Consider the following 14,046-nt stretch of genomic DNA (forward strand, 5'->3'; position numbering starts at 1 on the left):
ATCCCTTTAAATCTATGTATAGACGGTGTTTTTCTATAGCAGCACGTGTTGCGGCCGCCGAGATGCCAGGACCACTGGGCAGGAGTGTGAACAGTAACTGACCCGGGGTCTGTCATCAGGGCCAGTCTGAGCCTATATTTAGTCTATAGCTGGGTAACCGGAGAACCCAGATCAGATAAAGCTTCACTTATTGTCCCCCCAGAGCTTTTTAGAAGGTGTGTCTGCTTCATTTCTCAGAATGTTCAAATGCAATACATTTACTCCCCCTCTGTGTGTGTGTGTGTCTGTGTGTGTGTGTGTGTGTGTGTGTGTGTGTCTCATGAACATCCCCAGTGCTCATTATTTACCTCACCAGCTGTTTGCATGTTTAAGTTGTGTGTCTCTGTCATATTTTTATGTGTGTGTGTCTATATCTCTCACTGTATTGATGTTGTTGCAACAGGTTGTAATGTAAACAGTTGTACCCCCAGTCACGTGGCCGGTTAGCTCAGTTGGTTAGAGCGTGGTGCTAATAACGCCAAGGTCGCGGGTTCGATCCCCGTACGGGCCATGTACTTTTTCTTGACTATATCGAAGCATATTGAATTTATATTATATTTTTTATCTATCTGAATATCAGAGAAAGTTTGGAGTGTCACCATCTCGAATCCCAAACCAAGGAAAAGATTATGGGCAACAGCCCATTTAATAAAATATCCCTCTGCAACTGACCCAGAACAATGATGGTTTATTAGTGTCCCTGGTGTGACCTGATAAGCTTCCCAGGTTTTCAGAGGTGGGCTTTCCATGCCTATGCGGCATTTTCAGATGCTAAAATTCTTTTAGGTGGTTAATGCTGAGCAGCTCAGCAACTGTCAATAAACCAGCTCAGTTTTACAGGTTCCTTATTAAAATGTCAAAGCTGTTGCAGAGCGGATGGGAGGACACTTTGAAGTGAGGCCATAAGGTCAAGAGTTTCCACAAAAGCATTTTCACTGAATGCTGAGGCTACTTACGGCATATACACATGTTTGACTTGGTGCCGCGGTTTCAGCGAAGTTTTGGAGGTTTTCACTGCTGTTTGCAGCATGAAACACTCAGACAAGCACATGTTGTTGCCCACAGCCTCGACAGTCCACAGAACTCAGACTTTTACAATGTGCTGGGAATTCAATTAGTAACCTTTTGTTAAAGTCTGAGTGTATCCGACAACAACAAATATTAACACTCTTGCTCTCTGGTGCTCACGTGTAGCTGCAGGCTGTTAGGCTCTGTTGAATGAGGTCATCTTTTCCAGGGGTCAGAGGTCACCTCTGACTATCATCATAGAACATGACATGACAGAGGACTCTTAAGCTGGTATTCCCACACAGATGCAGGCTAATGTGCTTGTTTGTCTTTTGGGATTTGGGCAAATTATCTCTAAAACCTAATGTTTAGTTATAAAAAAGGAGTTTGTTTAAATCTGGGCAGACTTGTAACATTAATGAGGCACAGAGAGTGTCTGATGCTCACTGAACATCATGTAAACTGGTGTATGATGGACTGAAGGGGGTCAGTGAACTCTTTTTTCAAGCATACCATCGAGTTCTTTCTAAGATAGTTCTGAGCTCTCCCATGGCCAACTTAACAAATACCAGATCCGTCTTGGTTCGGGATGCTTCTGATTCCACACACGTCACTCACCCTGAATCCATCAAACCAGCCCCAGACCATCTCGCTGGCTCATTGTGTTTGGTATCAGAGGCGCCTTAAGCTTCAGGGAAATGTGGAAAATGTGGCCTCATGCATATGAGCCGTTAGTGAACGAGTGGCTGTCGGGGATCTGGCAGTTCCACTGTTTGGCCAGTAGGAGGCATCGTTTGCTAACATCTGGGGTGATGGCGGTTTAACTGGCAGGTTTTAATCATTAAAGCGTTCGAGCAATTAACAAAGTAACGTTTAGTCTGCATTATAAAATGCAGGACCATTTATTTCACAGAAAAGATTTTTTTTTTTTTTTTTAATTTCCCTTTCCAGTTGCAACTTTGGGGAATTGTTTGACAGAGAGCAGCAAACGCTCCCTCACATTCATGGAGCAAATGTTTCCATGTGGGATGATGAGTCATGAGAGCAGGAGGATGTGGGAGAGAGAAGAGGGGATGAGAAAAAAGAGAGCGAGCTCGGGGAGGAGGAAGAGGAAGAGCGAGACGGAGGAAACCTCGCAGAGACATTTGTGCATCAGAGCCAACTGGATGGACGAGTGAACGAGAGAGACTGGAAACTTGATGAATGAAATTAAAATCCATTGTCCACCACTTGATTACGAACAACGTGGAAAATATGGCAGCTTTTCAATACATCCCGCCAACATTCCAACATTTACGCAGATTTCCCTGAACTTTAAGGCCACAATTCTGGACCTATTATCAGAATTCAGATCCTCGTTCCAAGTTTAATCTGATCATTTTTTGATTTAACCTCAGACGGGTTCCGTTGTCAGATTCCCACATGTGGCTCCAAACATCCTCCGGCTTTCCAGTGAAACAAAGGAAAAATAATGAAAATCTTTCTCTGTGATTCCAAAACTGCTTATTTCATGTTTGCACACACGTTGCAGGTGACAGAGGTGTGAAGATCCGTCCTCTCGCACATTAGAAACGCCGACAGTTCGTTTTGGGTGCAGATGTTTTCCGCTCAAAAACAAGTGAAACGTTCCCAGAACAGAGTCGTGACCCCGGATCCTCTCATCCAGGAGCCGTTCTATTCCAAAGATGAGATCCTGAAGGTGCCGACAGGGAGCTAAAGCGGCTCTGCTGCACTCATTGGAGCTTTTATGGGCCCAACATGTTTCCTTCACTCGTGTTCTGATCCAAAACTGTCTCACATTCACATTTTGTTGAGTGGAAGAAAAAACAAAAGAGTAGTGGACACAAAATATCATGTATTACAAACTAAACATAAAAAAGAAGTTTATACCAAAAGATTTTTTTTTTTTTTTTACTGAAGACCATTTTACAGTTGTGTAATTATTGGTTTTATTTATAATGAGAAGCTATAAAAACGGTCTGACTGAGAATTAAAGGGAGTCCAGACCCGATCCTTGAGGGCCGGATCCAGCTGGGAATTCTATCCTACCAGGCAGACGAGCTCCCACCTGATCCCAGGTCAAAATAGCTGAGCACCTGGCCCAGCTGACAGGAAGCGACACAGTTTTTCCTTCACTGAACGTTCATCCGAGGTTGCCTGATTTGGTTTCCTGGAGCTGTGGAGTTTGGGCCAGTTGCTGCGGCCAAAAGCTGCAGAACTTTCCCAGTTTCAGTCGCTCCATCAGGTGCAGAGGCAGCTTCAGCTTCTGCACACGTTCACAAGGTTTCTTCACTTTTGTCTCATTTTTCCCAGGCGGCTGGAAAATCTTCCGCTCCCCAGACTTGAGAAAGACCCCGTTTGACATCTGGAGAGTATTGTGTGTGTTGCTCTAGTAATAAATCATTTCAGGTTGATGAATTTAGCGGCTCCGCTTTGACCCCTGGAACAGTGACCTTTGTATAAAGGAGTTTTCTCTTTCGGGTGTTTTTCCCTCTGGCGGGAATGTCGGCCGTGATCTAACCGGCTCACATCAGAGGACTCTCCTCCACATTTCCTGTTGGCAAAGATTAACTGACCACATTATTTATCTTTCCTCTGCCAGCCCACAGCTCCTCCACACACCAACTTGGTGCCATTTACAGGAAAAAGCAGCTGTAACTATTAAAAAGTCTAATATATAAAGTCCAAACTCAACATTTCTGGATTGGAGCTTTTCTCCCATTTTCTCCCTTTATTGATGGCAACTTTCAGAAATCTGATAAAAAGAGTCAAATGAAACCCAGATATTGGTGATTTATCTGCTCTGGACTTGGAGCAGTCATGACTGGAAGACGGTTAAGAGGACGTAAATTAAGTAGCATTTAAATCTCGTCCAGGCTGTTGGGGTGATTGGACAGGCTGATGTAAAGCAGCGCAGCTAACGGAGTAAATCTGATGGGAATCAGTCCAGAGAATCAACTCTGGTGACACCTCACGTCTCTAAATCCTTCCTCTGTGGAGTTCTCAGGAACATGTTGGGGATTTGAAGCCGGACGTTGAGTGAAGCTGCTGAGAGGATCCTGTGAAGGTGAGCAGAGAAGGTCGAGAGCTTGGTCACGTCTCTGTGATCTGACACTTCCTGAAAACGTCCTCATCAATAAAAAAGAAACCGCTTCCACTGGGATGAAGTTCTGACCTCATGGTCACTCATCTCTGCTTGGAAAGGAGAAATCATCGCAGCTCAGGACATCAAAGACTTCCATTAACTCCACTCACATAAACACACAGAGCAACATTTTCTTTGGTTTATTTGTGTGTTTGTTTCCTCTTGGCAACGCCGTCGGTGTTAACCACACACACGTAATCCCCGCAGAAAAACAACTTTATGCATTTGAAAATAGTTTAACGTGCAGCCAAATCCAGCCGGACAGAAGAGTGGAACGTTTTCACATCTGTCCAAACATTTGAGAATAACGATGCATCGTGGAAATTACAACCGTCGTTGATTATTTTGTGATCCTTACACATTTCCATGGGAAAGCAAACATCAGGCCAGCGAGGAGATTAAATAAGACCACCTTGTTTATCAGCCCATCAGAGGAAAACATGGCCTCCACCCAACAATGCTGTCATCCAGTTATCTGAGCATCCTCGACCCTCAGACCGTCTCCTGCTCGTGTTCCCCTATTTTAAAAGTGGACACACCAACGCTGACGACGGTAAACGGGGAGTTAAAGGTGTGTTATTCTGCAGTGAACGCGGGTTTAACCTCTTTCAAATGAATCAGATCTGTATCCCATTTTGAAAAACTGTGTGTGTCGGATGCTTTGGGCTGATTTTCTCCAATAGAACTATGATACAAACATTGATGCAGCGATTCTGCAGCATTTAAAAGGGAAACGGTCTCAGATTCGGCCCTCAACGCTCCCTCCCACCGACCCTCCTCCGATCGGCTGGTTATTCCTGATTCCTGGAACATTCCAGCTTGTGTAGCTCTTGTGTGATTGGTGTTGACTCTCTCTCCTCACCTGCTGCTCCTCATTCCTCTGCCTGTCACACCAGATTCTCATCAGCTCGTCCAGGACCGGGGAGAAATGAAGCGCCGCCTCATCGTTTGCAGATCAGTCCTGAATCGGACTTTAATGGCAGCTGAGCAGCAACAACTGCAGGAAATCTCAGCGCAGCAGCTGTAAATAAAGCAGCTGAAGGTTGTGTTTAGTCTAGCCAGCGTGCTAACATGCGTGCTGACCTTAATGGAACTCCTGGCTAACACTTGCGTCCACCATCTTGTTCTCATGAACGTGGCTGAGGTGGAAAATGTGAAGCGCACGTACACCTGCGAGGACAAACAGCCGGTTGAGACAATTAAATTTGGGTGTCTTAAGGTCCGAAACAAACGTCTGCGGCTGCCAGGTTTCGGGGTGGTGTTTGCAGATTGCAGAAGATTGTGGTTATGCTAAGAACATGATAGCTGCTAACTTCCAAATGCTAACTTCAGCTCATCTACACAGGGGGGAAATCTGACCACAAGATCTAAACGGATGTGATAAACTTATTTCCCAGTACAGTGCATGAGTGCTTGTTCTTTCCAGCCTCTCTGTGGGAGTTCTCTGGAGGGAAATTAGTTTGGGATGGGACACAGACACACAAACCAGTGGGAACTGGAAGAGGAAGTGAATGAGACTTGAGTTGCAATCTTGTCACAGCTCAGTGAGGAACAGTGACATTTTTTCCACAAAAACAACTGATTTAATTTGGTTTAGTTTGAGTTTTGAGGGGAAAGTAAACAGCAACTAATCAATGACAACCTTTTAACGGAGAGGCAGGTTATTGTAATGGAGTATAACTCATCAGATTTTGCTGGTTCCCAGTCCTGAACATTTGTGTTGAGTCCGTTTGTGTTGTTTGTGTAATGAGTCATAATGGGCCTGTGGAAAAACACATGTAATAATTAGTGTGAAATTCATGAGCCCTGCTAATGCATGTCTCATTTTCAGCAGCGTTGGACAGATGGGACTTCTTAGTTTTATGGCGCCAACACACAAGAAACAGAAGGTTTATGTCTGAAATGTGGACTCTGCTCTTAAACGGCACAATGGAGTTGTTGTTGCCGTTTCCTTCGCTTCACAAAAGGCATATAAAGAAAAGCAGAGTGAAAACACATGTTTGGAGATGTGTCGTTATCAGAGTGTTGGAATGACTGACGGCCTCGAGGACGATTCTCACAGCTTTTAGAGTCTTTCATTAACGCCTTGTTTTCTCATTGTGGGTCTCAGTTTTCATATTTACTGATTCTACAACCAAACTGAGAACATTTTTACAAACTGAGGACATTTTGGCCGGTCCCCATAATTCATTTTGACATTAATTAACATTAAAACTTAAGACTGAGTTTAGCTTATGGTCAAGGTTAAGGTTAAGGGGTTAGTGGTGATGTGAGGGTAGGGAACGGTAAGGCTGGCGGAGGTCTCTGAAAAGATAGAAATACGTGTGTGTGTGTGTGTGTGTGTGTGTGTGTGTGTGTGTGTGTGTGTGTGTGTGTGTGTGTGAGAGAGAGATTCCCTGAGAACAATGCTGACTCATAACATGTGCTGCATTCTGTGTTTGCTGTTGGAACATCAATGAGAACTTAAGTACATGCAGACTATTAAATTGAAGCCATTTGTGGAAAATAAAATGAAAAGTGTCTCAAAATCTTTCCGGAGTTCTACGGTCATTTTCCCAGGATTTGGACAGAAATGAGCCTCTGATGCTGAAAGGTCTCCGGAAACATCCATCAGGCTTCTTACGTGATCGACTCCACCTGTGGATCCTACGATCTGTACCGGGCTGACAACAGCCAATCACAAAGGTTTCTAGTGGAGTCGTGGTCACATGACCTGTATGAGGTCAAAGTGTGTGATTTTGTCATTTATATCAGAAGATAAAACTGAGAAGTGTTGCTTTTACAGTACAAACTGGACGTCATTCCGCCATAATCAAGTTCCAGATGATCAACTTGTATCAGTCTTATTTTGAAAGAATCCTGACATCTTTAATCATCTCTGATCTGCCCTGATCACTGGGAGAACCACGAGGCCGAAACCTCGATCTGGTGGGCAAAGCTATGAAAGCAAAGCTCAGGGGCCTCGTTGCTCTCAGGTCCTGGTGAACTGATGTTGGGGGAAGCTGCAGAACGTCGTCCGTAGCCCAACACAGCCAGCAGAGGGTCACCGATGGACCCGTGTGCTGCTCCAGTGGCTCTTCCTCCTCCTCCTCCCCCTCCTCCTCCTCTTCCTCCCACGTTCCTCGTTTCATTTCACCTAGATCACCAATTGGAAAGTAGCTGAGCTGACCACAACTGCACGAACATTCAGCTCCAAGAATCCACTGAAAACACACTTAATGATGAGGTTTGTGGAATGTGTGCAGACGGAGCCGAAGCGCTTTGATGTGCAGAGCTGGCGTGCCGACGTGCCGACGTGCCGGCGGCCGTGCATGAATCACGGGCCGGCAGACAAACCCACACAGCTACTGGTTTGCTCACAGTGGAGCCAGTTCATGGGAACGCTCTTCTTGCTTCTTTTGGCTCCCGGTAATGTTAAGGAGGACCTGACAGTCAGGGGCTGTGCCTTTTATTTCAGTTTCCATGAGCGGCTGCCTGCTGACGGGTTTTCCCTGGCTGGTTCTGAAGGCCTCAGCGCTGCTCCACACTGAGCTGAACGTTCTGCTCACCGTGGAAATGATGACAGAACAACCAGGCGCTGCAGACTAGTGTGTGTTCCTCCCCTTGGCTCGACCTGCGGCTCCTGTTGGGTGAAAGGAAACCAGTGTGCTGAGTTTCAGAACCACCTCTGTCTCGGGCCCCCGTCAAGATGTTCCCTCAGTCACCAACGCGCTCAACAAGGTGCTGATACGACGTTTTCCTTGTTAACTGTTTTAAACAGAAACACCCGAGCACCACTGCGGTTTATTCAGAATCCACGTTGTTGGACTGAGGTACCAGCACAGCCCATAAAGTTTGGCCTGACGTGCACTTCAGCTTCAGTAATTCAACGGGTTCCCACAGAACGTTCCCAGAACGCCGGAAATTCAAAGCAGAAATCCGGTCTGGAATTCTCTGAAGGACCAAAAGGAGGAAATGTGATGAGACACACACACACACACACACACACACACACACACACACACACACACACACACAGACAGACAGACAGACAGAACATGCCCTCGATGATAACTGGGACTCATGAAGGCGCTGATGGGGGCTTCTGATGAAGGTTCTGCACGGACCAGTTCCGGCCTTGGGCTGCAGACCAGCCCAGCACATGAACATGAGTTGGATTTTACAAAGGGAACGAGTGATGGAATGGAGGGAAATTAGGAAGAGTTCATCAAAACAAAACTCTTTCAAACAAGCTGGAGGGAAAACATCTGGATGTTTTGGCTGGAGACACAAATGTCCCCGTGAAGGTCTCCTCTATCACTGACAAAATATTTAATGTTGGACGCTCCAGACGATGACAAGACGCCACTCAAAGTCCTCTCATTTCTCCAAATGTTCCCAAAGTTTCCCTCTGAGCATAAATCGGATAAATTTGAGCTGCTGCTTTTGACGGCAAACCGACCTCTTGCTCGGTCAAATGAAATGTTCGATTTTTTCATCTGGACCAGAGCCGCAACTGGTCGGTTCCCCTCACGGTTCCTGGAGGTGGAGGGCAGGTTTCAAAAACACTGCAATAATGTGGAGTCGGCTGAATTCCTGCCTGGGTCATTCCGGACTTTAATGTAAACATCTCAGTCATTAATCCTGACGCTCTTAAGACACCCCCCCCCCCCCCCACACACACACACACACACACACACCCACACACACTTTCAGCCAGTTAAGGTCCATCACTGAACAACGCTGGCTGTGTTGGGACCAGATAGCGTGTGGAGAACAGACACTCTCTGCTCTGTTTTGTCCTTTTCCTCATCCCATCCTGTTTTATTTTGAAGCCTGGTGTCATCCTGGGCTTCCTGTCAAGTCTCCCGCCTGTGTGATTGGGTTGCCCTCCCTAATGTGTTCCACCTGTGTCTCGTTGCCTCCCTCCACCTTCTTTATCAGCTGTACTTTGGTCTGTTCCAGATTGTCTTGTGAGTGTTCTGGTGTTCTTGGTTCCGGTTTATTTGACACCCCCCCCCCCCAGTAATTGAGTACTTTAGAATGAAGGGGCACCACTGTCGCTGGTCATGTGACGCATCTTTCCTGGGACATTTAAAGATTGTCTACGTTTACATCTGTTTGTTCTGATTCCAAATAAAGAAAAACGTGTTTATTAGAGAGTCTCATTCATTTTTATTTCCTCTTTGCTCAATGAAACACAAAGTTCAGCAAAACCAAATGAAACATGATGACTAAAGTCTGACAGGTACATTCCATTTTTCATTAGCTGTGTGAGTCGAGTGAGTGAATTCTGAAGCGCTTCAGAATCCGAGCATGTGGTTCCGCCGCTCCAGTACACGCGCCGCCGTACTAGACCTGCGAAACCGTTGCTGTGGATGGCGTGACTGTGAAGTAGTGATAGAGATTCCCCAGGGATCAGGTGAGCTCCATAAAAGGAATGAATCAATAAAAGTGAACGTGGAATGTAGAAAAATGAAATAACAACAGATACTGGATTGAATAATGCCGTTTTTGAATGTGTCTTTGCTCATCTCTGTCCAAGATATTCATATGTTTCTTGTTTAATTATAAAACTGCCTTTAAAAAAAAACACATTAATGATGTCGGCACCAGAAACATGACTGAATGTAATTAATAACTTTACTTGTAAAAACATACAAAGTAGCACCAGTACGTTAAACAAACATGCAGCAAATCTCCCTTCTTCCCTTTTTGATGTGAAAAATGACGACTTCAAGAATTTAGGGGGGCTAAAGTCCGTGAATCCAGTGCAGTCACCATTACGTTGGTATTGCAGCCTGACAATGGTCAGTTCTCCTTAGAATCCCCAGAACGAAGGTGAACATCTCGCCACGGGTTGTTGGTTCTATGTTCTTATTGCAGCGGCGACTGGTTTGACGTTTGCTGCCAATGGAAGAGAAACGTGCAGAGAAATTGAATCAGCAGACGGGAAAAAACAATTTCAAGCGGAGCAAATTTAAACAGAAGCCAGATTAAACGAAATGATTTAATCTGGACTGCAGGTGATTATGTATCTGCTTATTTAATGTAACCAGAAAAATGAAACTAAAATATCCTATTTAACTTTTGGACTCATGAATGAGATCCGCTTCCACAACAAGAGTCAGTTGAGCAGCATATCGGCACCGGTCCATACTGGGACGGCTGGAAATGTCCCCACAGAGACAGTAAAACCACATGACCTCCGGTTTAGAATTCACCAAGTGCCGAGAGTAAAACAAACAAGACTGTTTTCTTTCTGGTTTAATCTCAGAGATTATCGGACGGACAAAACCACGAGACAGTGAAGAAGTGTACCTTGTTTCCCACACGCCTTCAGACACTGCTCGTGCGTCTCAAAGCGGTTGGCGTTTCCACCGCAGCCGCCGTACCAGAAGCGCGTGCAGCTCCCGGTGGCTGCATCATGGTGCCATTTGAGGACAAACTTGGCACAGGGTCCTTCCGATTTGGGGAGCTGGCAGATGTTCACAGCTGCAGAGAGCGCTGAGAAGAAAGAAACAAAAAAAAAAACGGGTTTACGTGCAGCTCTGTGAGGAACAGTTCTATCTGCACTTATTAAATGAGCGTTACACGTAATGAGACGTAATAACTGAGTGTTGCCAGTGAGCCGTTGTGGAGTGGAAATCTTTATAAATCCTCTAATAAAAGGCTGAAGGAAAGCAGAGCAGACATAAAATAAGGCACATGACGTTCTGAGTAAACAGCGGGAAGACGTGCTGCCAGATTTCTCCAGCAGTCAAACCGGCTGAACGAGGCTTTCCGTTACTCTGTGGTTGCTGCTTGGCTCACTCCCTCACACAAAGGGACCGTGGATCTATCATCTAACCTTGGCGACCTGATGTGGCCAGATGTGCAGCCAAAATCAGAGGTGGTCTGAAATGCTTGACTCAAACTAGTTTTTGATGATGTCAAGCACTTTCTCTTCCTATTGGCATTCACGGAAACCGCATCAAACAAAATGGTTAAAAGTTTCCCCAAGACAGAAAAAAGAGAGCAACGTAGATGTTCTTGGTTCCCAAAAGCAAAGAAGCAGAAATGCTAAAAAACCTCTGGGCTTCATTGGCGGCTAACCCCCTGGAAGAGCTTCGGTTGGAGCGTGGTTGCTGTTTGCTGCTTACATGTGCACAGTGGTGTTCAGGTCTTACCGGGAGGGGGGAGGATCTCCTCCTGTTCAGTCTGTGGCACCTTTGGTCGAGGTTCCGACACTGCTGAAATGGAAAATCAAAATTCATCTCAATAGGTGCAGCAGCTGAAAAACTACCCATGTAACATATAATAAGACGATAAAGAAAAGGCTCGTTTTTATTCCCTCCCATCCCATCACAGCTGTGAACCATAATTTACCCAACATGCACTGAGATCAGCTCAGACTGGCAGGGAGAGACTGAGATGACGGCAGCAGAAAGATTTCCCTGCTAATTTCACACATAAATGCCAAGACTCACTTCTGCTGTGGTTTATATTAACCAGTAAAAGCTAATAGTGAAGGTTTATAAGCTGCTTAAAAACTGCCTCCAGCTGATATTTTTTTAAGTGTTAAATTGAGCACTGATGGGGACCTAGATGATGTTATGCTGTCAAAACGACACAAAACGAGATGACATTTAAAAGCGGAGGCGAGTTTGAGTGTAAACTTTAAAAAAATTCGGTTCAACAGAAGGAAAGAGCGGTTTGTCATACCAGCTCTCGAAGAAGCGGCCGGGCCCCTCGATCACGGAGGACCATCCCCGAGCAGCTACCTCTGGATGCGACCACAGCTTACTTAGCTTCTTTCCTTCCTTTTCTTCTTGTTTTAGTTTTAAAATGTGGATTAAAACACAGCTGTACGCTCTGTCGCGGCTTTGTTGTTTGTGTCATTTCCTGTCATATGGTTTTTAAAGTTTTATGTTTATTTTCCCATGTTTGTTGTTCCTGTGTTGTGGTTTCGACCTCATGTGTGCCTGGTTTCCATAGAGTCCTCCCCTTCTTACACCTCCCAAATCAAAAAGTCTTTACCTATAATGAACTGCAGTGAGACAACAAAACGGTCTATCACACCTCAGACATTGGCTAAAGGTCAGATTTCAAGGTTAAACCCTATTTAAGACAGCAGGTAATAAATTGCATTCTCAATAAACCCTTCTGTTGGTGCTTCGGCCCTAAATGATGATCTGAACTGATTTGTTCTCACTGTAAATTTCAGTTGTACCAGATTGGTCAATCGTTTATTTATGCGCTCACATAAACTCTTCCCAGTTAAACATCTGGAGACTAAACCCATAAAAGATGTGCCATATGACGCCATCGCGCTAGGAGGAGCTTTATCCCGGCGAGTCTGCCGATGACTTACCTGACCTCAAGCAGTATTTCAAGCAGTGGGTCTTGGAGTTGAACCTATTTCTATTTCCTCCACAGCCTCCATAAAAGAACTGTGAACAGATCCTGTTCTTTCGGTCAAAGAACCATTTAGCCTCATAGCCTCTGCACGGCATTCCGGGATCATAGTCAAGAGTGCACGGGTCTGCAAAGTTATTAACAGGAACATGCAGCATAAAAGAGAAAACAGCAACCATCAAAGACAGCGACTCTGTTAGGTATTAGGTAGCAGTTCCTCAGAAAAGAGTTAAATGAAAATGACTACATGATGAACATGCTGCAGACAGCTAAGAAAGGTTTAGTGTCAAGACTTTAACGAGAGGAGCACATTTTAAACATCACTACGCTCTCCATTCAGCCATTCCTCAACAGCTTTCACAGTTTTTCTTCTGTTCAATTTGCAGCCTATATTTTCTACTTAAGGGCTTCGCTACACAAAAAACAACGAGCAGTAGTTTAGTGTGAGTAGATAAAGTTTAGGAGCCGACCCACAGGTTGTTTGGAACATGCTGGTCACTTGATTCACAGCACATTTGTATAGCAGCTGAGATGAAGGTCTGAGCATTACAACAGCTGCGTTAGGTTAAACCGCCAGATTTTATTTATGCGACTAACATACCGCAGAGCCAAACATAAACATACGCAGCACATTAGCGTCATTAAAAGCAGAAAAATGCCAGATGGATTACTAGGAGATAACTGGTTTGGGCCTTATGCGGCACATTGTTGGAATTGCCAGACACGACAGAAGCTGGCGGCACAGTCACTCACCGGGGGCCGTTTTGAACCTTCGTTTACTGCCGCCGCGGCTGGTGGGCCTGTGCACGGGTCTGGGATCTGCAGGCTCTGTCAAAGAAAAGAGCCGTCGTGAACGTGCATCTGACAGCCTGTGATGCCACAGAGAGACTGTTTGACTCAACTCCTACCACAAAGGTAGGATTCTACCGTGGTTTGCTCTTCTAAGGGGGCATTTTGTCAGATAAAAGGGGAAGAAGGTTGTTGGGGGGGTTTGTTTGAGGACTCACTGGTGGTCATGATGCCTTTACGGGTGGAGACAACTTGGCCGTCTTCAGTGCGGGCAGTGACCACAGCGTGATACGTCTGAGAGCTGTCCAGCTCGCCCACCATCAGTTCCGTGCCGGACACGTTGGTCTTCAGAATCACAACATGGTCACGCAGGCGCGTCACGGTCACCTCAAAGTAGACGAAGAGCTTGGGCTCTGGGTTGCTCCAGTGCAGCTTCAGGCTGCTGGAGGTGACGTTGGCGATGTGAAGCGGCTCTTCCTCTGTCAGGGGGGCAACAACCAGTGAAGTCTAGGATCTACCCCCACTATCAGTGCATGCATTGGTGAATAAAAAACCACCAAATCCTACCTGTGTGCTTTTCTGTGACCACTGATTGGTGGTTTTCATGATGCTTCTGTTGTGGCCTGTAAAAAAATAAAGTAAAAAAAAGACAGCTCATATAATAATTAAGGTTTCCAAATCACAGAATG

The 14,046-nt window shown here is 45.4% G+C and overlaps 1 protein-coding gene and 1 non-coding gene across 2 annotated transcripts in view; one reads left to right on the forward strand and one right to left on the reverse strand.

The window, feature by feature from the left end:
• The first annotated feature begins 476 nt into the window (after positions 1-476).
• On the forward strand, positions 477-550 carry trnai-aau (transfer RNA isoleucine (anticodon AAU)). The gene has a single exon. It is a non-coding gene; the product is annotated as a tRNA-Ile (tRNA).
• An 8,772-nt stretch (positions 551-9,322) lies between these two features.
• col6a3 (collagen, type VI, alpha 3) overlaps positions 9,323-14,046 on the reverse strand; it is a 43,946-nt gene continuing 39,222 nt past the window's right edge. Inside the window, 7 exon segments of the mRNA XM_057026909.1 lie at positions 9,323-10,078; positions 10,493-10,678; positions 11,341-11,400; positions 12,525-12,695; positions 13,322-13,396; positions 13,576-13,836; positions 13,925-13,980. Coding sequence (XP_056882889.1) covers positions 10,041-10,078; positions 10,493-10,678; positions 11,341-11,400; positions 12,525-12,695; positions 13,322-13,396; positions 13,576-13,836; positions 13,925-13,980 — 847 coding nt within the window. The 3' untranslated portion in view covers positions 9,323-10,040.

Source organism: Takifugu flavidus, chromosome 1, assembly GCF_003711565.1.
Source record: "Takifugu flavidus isolate HTHZ2018 chromosome 1, ASM371156v2, whole genome shotgun sequence".
NCBI classification, from domain to species: domain Eukaryota; kingdom Metazoa; phylum Chordata; class Actinopteri; order Tetraodontiformes; family Tetraodontidae; genus Takifugu; species Takifugu flavidus.